The sequence below is a fragment of the Giraffa tippelskirchi genome, chromosome 3 (assembly GCF_054371585.1).
Source record: "Giraffa tippelskirchi isolate mGirTip1 chromosome 3, T2T-mGirTip1v1.2.pri, whole genome shotgun sequence".
Lineage (NCBI taxonomy): Eukaryota > Metazoa > Chordata > Mammalia > Artiodactyla > Giraffidae > Giraffa > Giraffa tippelskirchi.
In genome coordinates, this window is record NC_137277.1 from 183,769,737 (window position 1) to 183,783,427 (window position 13,691).

Below are 13,691 nucleotides of genomic sequence, written 5' to 3' on the forward strand. Positions count from 1 at the left end.
CAGGGACTTCCCTAGTGGTCCAGTGGCTAAGACTCCTTGCTCCCAATGCAGGGGGCCAGGGTTCGATCCCTGGTCAGGGAACTAGACCTGACATGCTGCTTTAGACCCTGCAGGATGCAACAAAAAGAATCCACATGCCACAACTTAAAGAAACTGCATGCTGCAAAGAAGATCAAAGATCCAGCATACCACAGTTAAGACCTGGTGCAGCCAAATAGATAAATAAATAGATATTAAAAACAACACAAAACAAGCAAGTCCAGGACAGAGCAGGTGTTCCACAAATGGAAATGGAATCCAAATCACCTTTCAAGTTTTTATTCACTATGGTAGAATATTTTTATCATGTAGACTGTAATCTCTGTAATGTTCTTAATTGTTTTCATTTGCTATACCCTACCTGTTCTAATGGAGAAGGCAATGGCACCCCACTCTAATGATCGGATTTTCTGCGACACTTTTCCTAGCTATAAGGGCAATGGAGATTTAAGTAATTCTTGTGTGCTTGTCTGAACCTGTAGAAGCAAAGACTTATTTCATCCTATTACATTATGATTATACAGGTTTTGTTATAAAAGAGAAGTGTACATTCCTCTAGCACATTGCAGTTGACAAACAACCTTCATATCTACTTTAGTTTTACTTCTCCTAACACCCCTGTCAGGTTGGTATTATTAGCTCTGTTTTACAGGGAATAAAACTAAGGCCCACCGAGAACAAGGAGACTTGCCCAAGATCACATGGTTAGTTGGGGTAGCACTAAACTTGGATCCTGTCATCAAGCCTTCGCCCCACAACCATCTCTCTGAATGGGCTCAGATCTCCCTGAGGGCAGGGGGTGTACCCCCTAGATAGTCGCCTCTCAATTCCACCCATCAGGCTGACGCTTCCAAGACAGGTCCGGGTTTCTCCCCACTCTGCCTGGTCCAGGTCTTTGTATACCTGAGGAGTAGACAAGCCCTGCCGCTGCTGGTCCAGTATCTCCTGAGGGCCTGCTAGGGGCAGGGATAGCCCACCCTTCACGTATTCCCTCTCCTGCGGGGAGACTTTACACCAGGGAGTAGAAAGCGGGTGTTTGTTTGGCCACACGGAACTTTCCCACACTTGTGGGCACTTGGATCTGCGACTAGGGATTGAACTCGTGGCCTCAGCAGTGGAAGCGCTGAGACCTAACCACTGGACCACCAGGGAATTCCCAAAGCCGGTGTTTTAATGGAAGTCTAAATAGTGTGTCTTGGGCTGGGCAGGGTAGGTTAGGGGAAGCTGCCCAAAGACAGGGCTTTAGGTGGGGACTTGAATAAGACAGGGGTGCAGGGGGTGGGGTGGAGCTCCCCAGGCAGAGAGGTGAAGATGGGGGAAGGTCAGGAGTATCTGACCAGAAGCGGCCTAGTGAGGAGGGCTGTGTGGGTTTTCGTGGTTTCAGGGCTGGGCTGCAGGCTCTCACTGGAAAATTCGAGTGCTCCAGCTCCAACTCGCCGCCTCCCTCTCGGGTCAGCCAGGTCCAGACTCCGGAGCTTGCGGCTCAAGACGCCGGAAGTGGGAACGACTCCCCAGCTGAGCTGAAACTTCTGCTTTTTCTCGGCCTCCGAGTCCCCCTCGGCCCCAAAGACACAGGACCTCGCCAGTCTGTCGTCGCCGGTGTGGGTGACCCCTCTCGCCTCCGCGTGCAACACGTGGGCGCGGGGATGGGGGGCGCTGGGGAGCAGCTGGCGTCCGGCCAGGCCGGCTCGGTGGGCCGGCGGGATCGCCCAGGCCTGGGCAGGCGGCGGCCGGGTCCTGAGCCCCGAACCCGGAGTCGGCGGCCAGTCCTCCCCCGACTCGGGGCGGGGCCTCCGCCCGGCCGCCCCCTTTTATCTGCGCTCCGGATGCCTGGATGCCGAGGGCAGCGTCTCGCCGCTCGGCTCGGCCGCAGGTACCTGGCTGCCGGAGAGCTGGGGGTGTTGGGCGGCGGGGCCGGGCGGGGCGCAGGGTGTGGGGTGCATCCGAGACTCGGGGTTGGGTGTCTTGGTTTGAGGGGTGGGGGCGGGCGGGGAGAGGCACATAGGGAGGGAGGGAGGACCGGCAGGACTGCGCCGCTAGAGAGGGAGCATCTCCCGCTGCAGCGGGGAGCTGACGGTGAATCAGCTGGAGGGGGCGCCGCGCCGCTGCGGAGGGACTGGATTAGGAGGAGCGGAGCTGGAGGGGGAGCCTCTCCGGGAGGAGCGGGAGGAGGCTGGAGGCCCGGGGCCGTCAGAGCCGCAAGGCGGAGCACGCCTGTGACGGGGGCGAGCTGGCCCCGGGGAGGACCACGCTCCTCCCACGGAAGGGGGAATCTAGGGAGATTCTGGGGGTGAAAGGGGGTGTGAGTGCCTGGAACTGGGTGATGTGACGGACTCCCAGCCGGAAAACCGGAAACACTGGAAGAGCACGGCAGGGGGCTCAGAGGGGCTCTCACTTCACAGGAGCACAGGTCCGTGGGATCGGGGCTCCTTTGGTGTCAGGAGAGCATGAGGGATCCCCCAACTCGTTGAGGGCCGCACTATAGGCTTTGAGGACTTACAGGGAAACCAGAGGTTTCCCTGGAGCATCCGCCCACCACCACCCAACTAAGCCTGGCGGGAGTGAGAAGTCAGGTCAGGCCAAGACTGGGGAGTTGAAGAGTTTGATGTATTGTCAGGGCCTGGCTGCTCCTAGGTGGATGGCCCTGACATTGGAGAGGGACCCAGCCTCCCATCTTGGGGCTTATACCACCGCGGGGCCCCTTGGTGAGAGGTTGCTTTTCCCCAGGTCAATTCCCCTGCCAAGAGGTCAGTAGGGAAACTGGTTAGTGATAAATCCAGGTCCCTTTTCTGTCCCGTGTCCTGGGCAATTGTAGCTAGCTCACCCAGCCCCTCTGGGCCTGCTTTACTCCAGCAGGTGTTTCCCTGTCCTCAGAGTAGTTGTAAGTCTAAGATCCGTAGAGGAATTCCTTTAAGAGTGATTTATTTCATTCTGATCACACTGTTCAGTGCAAATGGAGGCCCAAAGTGCAGTTACAAAAACACAAAAGAGGTTTCTGTTCAGTTTTGCAAGGAGGAACTTTTTCTTTAAACACAGTGGGAGGAACTGGCGAATTGGTTTGCATTGAAGGAGGTGACCTAGTTGCTGAGATATCAAGAAGCCAGCCAGGGATGAAAATGTTGCTTGTATAATCTGTGGCCACCTACTGGGTGCCTGGGAGTTGACCGCAGTGGCTGAAGGGCAAGAGCACTGGTTTTGAAGTAAGATAGGCGTGCTCTGTCATCCTGCCTCCCTCTGGGGCTGTGACACCAGCATAGCCACAGGTTCAAAGAGTTGCTGAGAGGGAGAGGTGAAATGTGTGTAAAGCCATTGTAAATGATGACTGTTAGTGCCTAGTCTTAGTAATAATATTTCAGGGTCTGCCATATTGTGTTATCCTTGTCAGGACCTCTCAAGAGGGTTTACTTCTGACGGCCCCTTTGTTAACAGTGGCCTGGCCTTAATTGTTTTTATCTAATGAGGTTAAACTTAGCCTTCCATAGCAAGATAAAGTTGTCTTTAAGAGAGTGTGCTGAACTGTCAGGACCCAGAGAAGCAACAATGAATATTTTGCTTGACAGGAAGGAGGCAAAAGAAGTAGAATTATAATCAAATACTACTTATAATAGGTGCTATTTAATAAGGCTGTTAAGCTCCAAGAGGGCAGGGAGGGTATGAATACCCTTAGGTGTTACCCTTTAGCTGTTAATTAACTGGGCTATTAGTTCCCTGAGGGTGGTGTTTTAACTGCATTGTTCACAGCTGAAGCTCCAGCTTCTGACACAGGGTAAGCCTAAAACAAATACTATTGGAATGTCTCAGGGCCTGAAGGGCCCTTTGAAGTCACCAGAGAGTGCATTCTGTCCTTTGACATTTGGAGAAACTGGGCTAAGAGCAGAAGGGGCTTGTCCAGGGTCACCCAGGGGTTGAGTGGCTGAGTCAGGACTAGAATCAACAAAGCCAGTGGAGCCAAAGCCATGCCAGAGCCAACATCTAGAATATGTGACTTTGTTTTTCTTGAGGTAGCTGCTATTATTCTCAGATTTTAAACGGAAAGGGACGGAGAGGTGAGGCAAAGTCACACAGCTGGCAAGTTCCAAACCTGAATTCCCATCCTCACATAAAAACAGGGACCTGGCTGGTCTTGAAATAACTGCCTGAGGAGAGTAGCAGATGCCCTTCCTGGGAGCAGCAGCTCTCTCCAGTCCTCCATGATTACCAGCCGGGGGGCTTCTCTCTGGGCTTTATTTTCCTGGGCTCAGGGGTATTTCATTTGTGTGGGTGAGCCCCATCAGGCAGCCTGTCTGCCTCATTCACCATATGCCCCCAGCCCAGCAACCCTATGCCCTGCATACAGCACTCACTGAGTAAAATCTGTGAGATGGGTACAACCCAGGGCTCTCCCACTCCGAAGCCCATTCACCACCTAATCCCCACAACCTGGTCTGCTGTTTTGCCCCCCGAGATATTAAGGAGCCTCTCTCTGACAGTGTGTATCAGGGGGAGACCAGGGGAACTTGAGGGTGGCAAGCTTTGGTTGAGGAAGCAGGTGAGGAGGTTGACTTTAAGTTTAGAAAAGGGAGATATGAATTGGGAGAGCTGAGGAGGTGGGAGGGAAGAAGAAGAAGATGATGCTCAGGCTGACAGAAGACTTCCCACTGGTGGTCCAGTGGTTAAGAATCCGCCTGCCAGCGCAGGGGACACAGGTTCAATCCCTAGTCAGGGAAATTAGCACATGCTGCAGGGTAATTAAGCCCACACACCACAACTACTGAGCCTGGGCACCCTAGAACCTGTGTTCTGCAACAAGAGAAGCCACTGCAATGAGAAGCCTGCACACTGCAATGGAGAGTAGCCACCACTCACAGCAACTAAAGTCTGCACGCAGCAAGGAAGACCCAGCAGAGTCAAAAATAAGTAAAATAAACTAAAAAAAAAAGACAAAAAGACATCCCACTTGGGCCCTGGAGATCCCAGTTCTGAAGTTCAGCCAAACCAGAAGGCTCCCAAACCTGCAAGACAGGCCACATATTCCCTGCTAGCACAGTCTCCCACCTTGACCCTCCTGCTCAGGGATAGGGCTCCTGGGGCAGCTGGGGCTGAGCCCCCTTTTCTCTGGATTTCACTTCTCTTGGGTCAAAGGGCAAGTGCAAATCTTCAGGGCTCTGTGAATCCAGAGAGGTTACTCTGAATGGCCTTTGCTAAGAACACTTTAATTATTAAATAAGGTCAATGTCCCCAGAAGTCCAAACTCCAGCCATATTGCCCTGGTCCCTAAATGTACCCTCAGAGGAAGGTAAATGTTTAAAGAGATACAGATAACTTTGTGAGGCCTCCAAACCCAGTGGAACCAGATATTGAGGCCTAAAAGAGGACTGAGATTTTTTAGAGAGCTCAAAGCCAACTTTTCAAGTTGGGAATATTTAAATACTAATACCCAGGCTAGGAATATTTCATATACTACTACTATTAATAATTGACACTAATAATAGGAATCAGTTACTGAATCCCTAAACTGTGCTAAAACTGTTCTCATAGATTTAATCTTTGTAGCAGTCTATGAGGTAGATAATGTTAAAATTCCCATGAGGGAGCTGAGGATTAGAGAAGGTAAGTCACTTGTCTTAGGTCACACAGCTAGTGTGTTATGGAATCAGAAGTCAACTTGGTTTGTCTGAATCTGAAGTCCATCTGCTTCATGAGCATTTATAGTGTCTGTTTTCTCCTTGATTCCTAACTTCCTTCCATTCTGATTCCCACTGAGTAGGGGACAGAAACCAGTCAAGTTTGCCTGATATCCATCAACCAGGCCCTGGACAGCTGGTCTCAGCCCAGCTTTCCCTGCCTTGCCGTGTGATCTTGGGTAAGTCACAACATTTCAGCTAGCTCTCAGTCTACCCAAATATTTCATGCAGGGGTTAACCATGAGCTTCCTTCTTCAGCTGAGGCCTGGCTAGTGGGGACAGAGTTTAGCCTGGATTTGACCAAGGTAGTAGTGGTGATAGAGGGGAGGGTGGAGGGTGGAAGTGGTCTTTAGCCCCACCCTCTGGTGACATCACACAAGACACCTACAGTCCCTGGAAGCCCCACCCTAGTGACCCTCACCTGTGGAAGTGCCATCCAGTGCCTGGCATCTGGTGAATTTTTTCTGTTCTGTAGCAGAAGCCATCAGCCCAGTGTTCAAGAGAAACCCTTAGGTAACTAGTGCAATTAGGGAGACTTGGAGGGGGGCCATGGGGCTTCCCAGGTGGTGTTAGTGGTAAAGAACCTGCTTTCCAATGTTTAATCCCTGGGTCGGGAAGGTCCCCTGGAGAAGGACATGGCAACCCACTCCATTATTCTTGCCTGGAGAATCCCATGGACAGAGGACCCTGGCAGGCTACAATCCATGGGGTTGTAAAGAGCTGGACATGACTGAAGTGACTGAGCGTGGAAGAGGGCCAGGAGGGTGTACTGGATTGGGTTGAGATGCCTGGAACAAGACTGGGGTGGGCAAACTACTCAGAGGATGCCCTGAACCTGCCCTCTGGATGCCCACCCTCATCCTTCTGGTTGTGCTAGACTCCTGCCTCTGCTTCTTCCCCTGGATCCAGGGATGCTTTCACAGAGTCAGGAGATGGGAACTAATTCTGAAAATAGAGCTATTCACATGGAACTGGGCTGCTGGCTGAGGTCTAAAGGAAACAGGGCGACTAGACTTCTGTCATCCCAGCGTCTGGTGTCTGGGTTCTGTGCTCAAAGTCCACTGTGTATGGGAGGGGGAGGACTGGGAGTGAGCTATCACCCACCTGAGGAGGTGGCTGTGAGCCAGGCTTCACTGGTACAGAGAGTGGGGAGCTGGTAACTTGGCGAGAGTGAGGTCCTTGGATACAAGTCAGTTGCTAGAAGCCTAAGGAAGCAATTTGCAGGAAAGGACCTGGTCACCTGCTTTAGACCAGCGTTTTCCAGAGTGGTTCTGTGGGATGCGGTTGGCTGTGACAGGAAGCAGGGCAGCAGGAATGGCTGAGAGTATCTGGGCTCTGCAATCACAGAGCTGGGTCCAGATCCTGGCTTCACCTCCCTCTACCTACCTCACAGGCTAGTTATGAAAGTGCAACAAGGCTATGAGTGAAAGTGAAAGTCATTCAGTCGTGTCCGACTCTTTGCGACCCCATGGACTATACAGTCCATGGAATTCTCCAGGCCAGAATACTGGAGTGGGTAGCCATTCCCTTCTCCAGGGGATCTTTCCAACCCAGGGATCGAATCCAGGTCTCCCACATTATGGTAGATTCTTTACCAGCTGAGCCACCAGGGTATGAGTGAGCACATAGTAAACTCTTACTGCATTTCAGCTAGCTTTGTAGTCATTACTGGGAAAGGAAATCCTTGGTCATGTGAGCTTGGCAAATGTATTGAGCTGGTCAAAAACTTTGGGTTTTCCCATTAACATCTTATGGAAAAACCTGAACAAAGTTTTTGGCCAACCCAATAGGTTCAACAAAGTGAAGCAAGCTTCTTTGGTGCAGGCCTTCTCTGATCTTTTAATATGCTGTTAGGACTTGGGAAGTTCTAAAAGTGGGGTATGGAGCATTGGACTGGATGTAACAGATTTTAGGGAGCCAGGAACTAAGGCACTATTGCATGTCATCATTCCCAGGCCTTTGCCCTCATGGTGGAATGGAAAGCTAGCTGAATTGGGCAACTCTCGGGAAAGCCTTCCTGTCTCTGGGCTCCTGTTTCTCAAGGTAAAACAAAGGAACATGAGATGCTTTCAGAGGCCTTTTCTGGTCCCCTGAGGTTCTGAGTTGGGAATACAAAGCTGTAGACAAGGGTGGAGGCCAGACTGTTGAGGCTAAAGCCCTGTCTCTCAGGGAGGAGAAGAAATCCAGTTCTGGCAAGTAGATTCAACCAGCAAGTGGGCCGGGGGGTTCTTGTTCTCTGCACAGAAGTGGCCTCACTACTGTCATTAGCAAGGTGTGATGAATTGGTTCATCAGCAAGGTCTGATTCCTAAACCTGCCAGGCCATCTTGGAATAGAAAGTAGAAGACTCTTGTACTCCCCTGTTGTAGTACCTCCCATGCAGTGGTGTAATGACTTATTTAACTCCTACTGCCCTACCAGGCTGGGAAAGGTCAGAGGCCAGAGCTGACTCCATAATGTAATGCAGGAGGAACTAAGGGATGCAAATCAGGCTGGGTGTGAGGTGGAGTGTAGGCTGGGGGTGGCTTGATGTTGCCTTTGCACAACAAGCACCCTGTGTTTGCTTGGACTATGTGCGAATTATTGGGGTTTTGGGGGTGATCATGGTACTGCTGATGGTGGAGAACTTGAGTGCTTTATCTTGCCCAGATTTCTTGCATTTTAGAATGACTGGTGCAAGGGAAGTTGCAGTAAATATCTGATGAATGATGAACAGAGTAAGTTTGGTTGCTGTGTCCATTAAGCTTCTTGGGGAGAATTTGAGGGAGGGGAGTTGTCTGTCTAGCTAGTTGTCTGGATAGTTTATCAATACATATTTGATTTAATGAATGGCACAGTAAGTAATGATAAGCCTGAATTAAGCAACTGGTACCAGGCAAAAACAGTATATAATTATTAAATTATTAATAGTATTTGCCACCTTGTCTTGCAGAGGGCAGTTTTGGGAAGTGTTTAAAATTACAAACTGAGAGACTTCCCTGGTGGTCCAATGGTTAAGACTCCATGTTTCCAATGCAGGGACTGCAGGTTCGATCCCTGGTTAGGGAACTAAAATCCTACGTGCTGTGCAGTGCTGTCAAAAAATAAAATAGTAATAATAATAAAAAGACTGCAAACTGAGTTTATATCATGCCTTTACTGCTTCTTAGGCAGGGTACTCAACTTCTCTGTGCTTCAGTTTCCTTACCTGAAAAATGGGCATAATGATAGTACCTATCTCATTGGTATTGTGCTGCTTAAATGAATCAAATATGCATAAATTGCTTAAGACGCTGTCTGGTACATAGCACATGCTGTGTAAGCATTTGCTATGCTTTGGTTTCCTCTCTATAACCTCTACCATATTATGAAGTTCCTGAAGGCAAGGATCAAATTCTTTTCCACTCTCCTCCCACCCCACCCTCTGGGACCCAACACAGGACATGAGGCAGAGAAGGAGCTCAGTAAGTGTTTGCTAAATGAATAAATAAATGAATATGTTTTAAATGATAACTTGCATAATCCATTATAGATCTTCCACAGGGGAAAGTGAAGGGGCATTAAGGAGGTGGCAGCTTGTACTGGTCTTAAAGGATTTCAGTAGAGGGAAAGGAAGTTGGCACAGGGTCTCACATTTGGGTTAGGTGGGAAATGAGGGTGGGAGCAGGTCATAGGGTCTTGAATGCAGGGTGAGGGGTTAGATTGGATTTATTTGCAGTTAGCAATGGTGGAAGGTCTGGAGGCAGGAACTTTTGAGCAGGGGTGTGGCTAGGGCTGTTTTTATAGGGTCAGTTGTTACTAGGGGCTTGCGGGGGGGAAAAGTAGTTTTTTGAGTTGGGCCTTGAAGGCTATGAAGTATTATCAGGATGCTATTATGCTGATTTTTCATTCCACAAGCATGAAATGAATGAAAATGAGCACCAGCTACCTGCTAAGCACCAGTGGTTCACAAAATAATAAGACAAATAAGCCTACCCTGGAGGAGCTTTCATTAACAATTTAATGCCTATGAGAAGTGTTATAATGGTCAAAGGATGGTAGGCATTCGAGTAGAAGGGTCAGCATCAGAGTACTGGGGGGCCAGGGAAACCTGGGAAAATATCACAGAAGAAATGGGTTTTGAGGGATGACTAGGAGTTTGCCAAGATGAGGTAAATGTCTCAGATGGAGGGAACAGCTTACCCAGAGCTACAGACATATGAAACAACAGGTCCAGGGGCTTGATGAGGCTGGGGCTGGGTGTGATGTGTACTGTGATTGAGTAATAAAGCTGGGAAAGGTAGTAGGGACCAGATCATGTGGGATAATGGAGGGTTAGTGGGAGACCTGGGCCATTTTGAAAGAGCTAAAGGTAGAGGTAGCAAATCTCTTATTAGCAAGGACATTGTCACCACCATGTGAACACTGATGGTGGCATGAACACAGAAAGAAAACAACGGGGGCTGCTATATGGAGCCTGGACTGGAAAGGAGTTGGCTGACATAGTGAGCCTCTTTAATTAACACCTGCCTCAAACATTTATTGAGCACCTTCTATATGCCAGGCACTATTCTAGGCCCTTGGGATAGATTAGGGAGCAGAAGAATCCTGAGTCAGAGCTGAGCTCTCCCTGAGGACGACTCCGCTCCTTTTAAACTCAGTGTAGGGATAAGGGGTAAGGAAGAGGGAGGAAGAACTGGGCAGCAGAACCCCCCCAGTTGCTGCTCACGGGGCAGGAGGGTGAGGATACTAGCTCCCTAACTTTGCTTGGGTCTCTCTCTTCCAGCTCCGTGCCCAGCCCACGGCCATGGCCACGATGGTGGCCCAGAAGCTCAGCCACCTCCTGCCCAGTCTGCGGCAGGTCCACCAGGAGCCTCAGCCGTCTGTGCCACCAGAGCCTGTGTTCACCGTGGATCGAGCCGAGGTGCCGCCCCTCTTTTGGAAGCCGTACATTTACGTGGGCTACCGGCCGCTGCATCGGACCTGGCGCTTCTACTTCCGCACGCTGTTCCAGCAGCACAACGAGGCGGTGAACGTCTGGACCCACCTGCTGGCCGCCCTGGTGCTGCTGCTGCGGCTGGCCATCTTTGTGGGCACCGTGGACTTCTGGGGAGACCCACATGCCCTGCCCCTCTTCATCATTGTCCTCGCCTCCTTCACCTACCTCTCCCTCAGTGCCTTGGCTCACCTCCTGCAGGCCAAGTCCGAGTTCTGGCATTACAGCTTCTTCTTCCTGGACTACGTGGGTGTGGCCGTGTACCAGTTTGGCAGCGCCCTGGCGCACTTCTACTATGCCATTGAGCCCGCCTGGCACGCCCAGGTGCAGACCATCTTCCTGCCCATGGCTGCCTTTCTTGCCTGGCTTTCCTGCACTGGCTCCTGCTACAACAAGTACCTCCAGAAGCCTGGCCTGCTGGGCCGCACTTGCCAGGAGGTACCCTCGGCTCTGGCCTACGCGCTGGACATCAGCCCCGTGGCGCATCGCATCCTTGTGTCCCCCGACCCTGCCACAGACGACCCGGCTCTTCTCTACCACAAATGCCAGGTGGTCTTCTTTCTGTTGGCTGCGGCTTTCTTCTCTGCCTTCATGCCTGAGCGCTGGTTCCCTGGCAGCTGCCATGTCTTCGGGCAGGGCCACCAGCTCTTCCATGTCTTTTTGGTACTGTGCACGCTGGCCCAGCTGGAGGCCGTGGCGCTGGACTATGAGGCCCGGCGGTCCATCTATGAGCCTCTACACACCCGCTGGCCCCACAACTTCTCCGGCCTCTTCTTGCTCACCATAGGCAGCAGCATCCTCACCGCATTCCTCCTGAGCCAGCTGGTACGGCGCAAACTTGATCTTGATCGGAAGACTCAGTGAAGGGGGTGGCAGCTGGTAGGGAGGGAGGTATAGTGGGGCCCAAGGGTCCAGGTGGGAACAGATGGGAATAGATGGGAACCTTGGCTCCAGATGGGAACAAGTCCTGGTAAAGTTGTTTGTGTCTGGCCCGCGGTGACTCTCTGTGCACGCCTCAGCTGCCAAGGGCAGCACTGGCCAGTCCTTGGATTTGAGGATTGGCTGGAGCTGCTGGGGTCTACTCTTGGGCCTGCCCCAGCTGCCTGCCCTGGAGGAGGGAAAGAGAAAGATGTGGGTCACCCTGGTTTTGCCTCCCCTCACTGCCTCTCTCACTTAGGGGTGAGGATGGGGGATCAGCTGGGGCCAAGACCCTGACTTGGGGCTTCCAAATTATCTGGGAGGGGGTGAAGTTGGGATTTAGGTTAGAGTCAGATCTGAGCTGAGGGACAGGGGAAGCATCAGCAGCGCCGTCTACCCAGATCCCCTTGGGAAAGGACAGCCCTCTGTTGTGTGCAGGACTTTAAGGTTCCTTGAACTCCAGCTTGGAGTTTTGGTGCTCTGGAGAACCCGCAAAGGTAGACGATTGTGCCAGGTAGAAATGGATCCCATCCAGTGCCCCGCAGCTCTTCAGTCACTGTCCCAGTGAGCTCCACCCTCCTAGCGCTGGACTCTGTGTCCCATGCATCCTGTTCCCATTGTCTTTCCTGGGTCCCTTGTTCACAACTCAGTGTTTATCCATTCAGTGTTTCTTGGGCCTCTACTCAGAGACAGGCTATTGATGGGGAGCCCTGTGGATTAATGCAGGATGGTGAAGGCTTTACTATCCAATGAACTGTCAGGGGAAACACTGAGGAGGGAATAATTAGTGCTGCCTGGGACCCTCAGGGTCTTGGGTTGAGAAGGGTGAATAGGAGTTTGCAGATGGAGAAGAGGAAGTGTATTCCAGGCAGAGGGAAAAACCTGTTCAAAGGCCAAGAGGGATGGAAGGAGTTCACTGGGGCTGAAATCAGGGGTGGTCTAGACTCTAATGTCCTGGATGCAATAAAATGACTGTGCTAACAGCTGCCTCCTTGCTTCTTGTCTCCTATCCTGGAGAGAGGGCCTTGGTGCACCCCTTGGGCCTGCTTAATGTGTTGGAGGAGGTTTTCAGGGCGAGCTTGGGGGTGGGCAAAGGGAGGAGATCCTGTTTTATCTTTGCCTGGGGGTGGGGTTGGGGCCTTATTTACTGTATATGGGAACATTTTTTTGATAGGAAAGGTGGGACAGTTTTATTACTAAATAAATATTGGACGTTAAAAGAATATGTTTAAAATATATAATTTGACAAATATTTCATTTCTTGGTCTTTTAATCAAGGAAGATCTTTATGTTAACTTTTATGATATTGTTACATGTCAATATTTACAGTATTGCCTTTTCCCCAGTACATAAGCAATAAATGGCAATATATGTACAGAGAAGGAAAATTAGGAAGTACAGGTAAGAAAAGCAAAAAATCTTGAATGAATAAGGAATATCACTTCACTGCTAAAATATCCTGTCGTGCATATATTTTATCTGTGGAGATTGTGGTTATATGTGCTAGCATTTTTATATTTTGAGGACTTAGAACAATGCTTGGCGTGTGTGTGTGTGTGTGTGTGTGTGTGTGTGTGTGTGTGTCTGCTCAGTCATGTCCGACTCTGTGACCCTGTGAACTGTACCCCACCAGGCTCCTCTGTCCATTGGATTTCCAGGCAAGAATACTGGAGTGGGTTGCCATTTCCTTCTCCAGGGGATCTTCCTGACCCAGGGATTGTGTCTCCTGCATTGGCAGGTGGATTCTTTACCAGCTTCAGCAACTGGGAAGCGCAGGTGCATTTGGCTTTCAGAATTTCCAAAGTACTTTCACAAACCTTGCTTGATCCTCTTTAAAATTCAAGGTCGAACAGTAAGTACTGAAAGCTAGTTCTTGACTCTAAAGTTTTAGTTTTCATTCTACTTAACGCTTTCTAAATCCTTTCCCATGAGGTTTCATAGTTATGCTTAGTTTTTTTGTTTTGAATTACAAAGGTAATCTGTTTAAGGTAGTGCTGAGGACCCCAGCTATGGAGCTGGCAGACCAGAACCTCCTCTCCTCCTTTTTGAGATGTTCCTTGGCTTCCCAGGTGGCCCTAGTGGTAAAGAACCCGCCTGCCAATGCAGGTAGACCGTAAG

General features: G+C 50.6%; 1 protein-coding gene across 13 annotated transcripts; it reads left to right on the forward strand.

Moving 5' to 3' along the window:
- The first annotated feature begins 1,510 nt into the window (after nucleotides 1-1,510).
- Nucleotides 1,511-12,556, forward strand: PAQR7 (progestin and adipoQ receptor family member 7). Of its 13 annotated transcripts, none has more exons than XM_081586620.1 (4): nucleotides 1,518-1,912; nucleotides 5,786-5,881; nucleotides 7,658-7,745; nucleotides 10,446-12,556. In XM_081586620.1, exon 4 carries the CDS (start codon nucleotides 10,467-10,469, stop codon nucleotides 11,517-11,519), a length of 1,053 nt encoding a protein of 350 aa, XP_081442746.1. In that variant the 5' UTR covers nucleotides 1,518-1,912; nucleotides 5,786-5,881; nucleotides 7,658-7,745; nucleotides 10,446-10,466; the 3' UTR covers nucleotides 11,520-12,556. The 13 variants fall into 13 exon arrangements, with proteins under 13 accessions (XP_081442749.1, XP_081442746.1, XP_081442744.1 ...); XM_081586618.1 differs by lacking the exons at nucleotides 1,518-1,912; nucleotides 5,786-5,881 and adding exons at nucleotides 6,122-6,215; nucleotides 8,367-8,418 and having other exon boundaries at nucleotides 10,446-11,647; XM_081586615.1 differs by lacking the exons at nucleotides 1,518-1,912; nucleotides 5,786-5,881 and adding exons at nucleotides 6,122-6,215; nucleotides 9,054-9,144 and having other exon boundaries at nucleotides 10,446-11,647.
- Nucleotides 12,557-13,691: the final 1,135 nt, after the last annotated feature.

Excerpts from the sequence above, each read along its gene's own strand:
- PAQR7 (XM_081586611.1), top strand. The coding sequence starts at position 10,096 with ATGAACACAGAAAGAAAACAACGGGGGCTGCTATATGGAGCCTGGACT. Across the intron at positions 10,165-10,445 it reads GAAAGGAGTTGGCTGACATA|CTCCGTGCCCAGCCCACGGC; the intron begins GTGAGCCTCTTT and ends TCTCTCTTCCAG.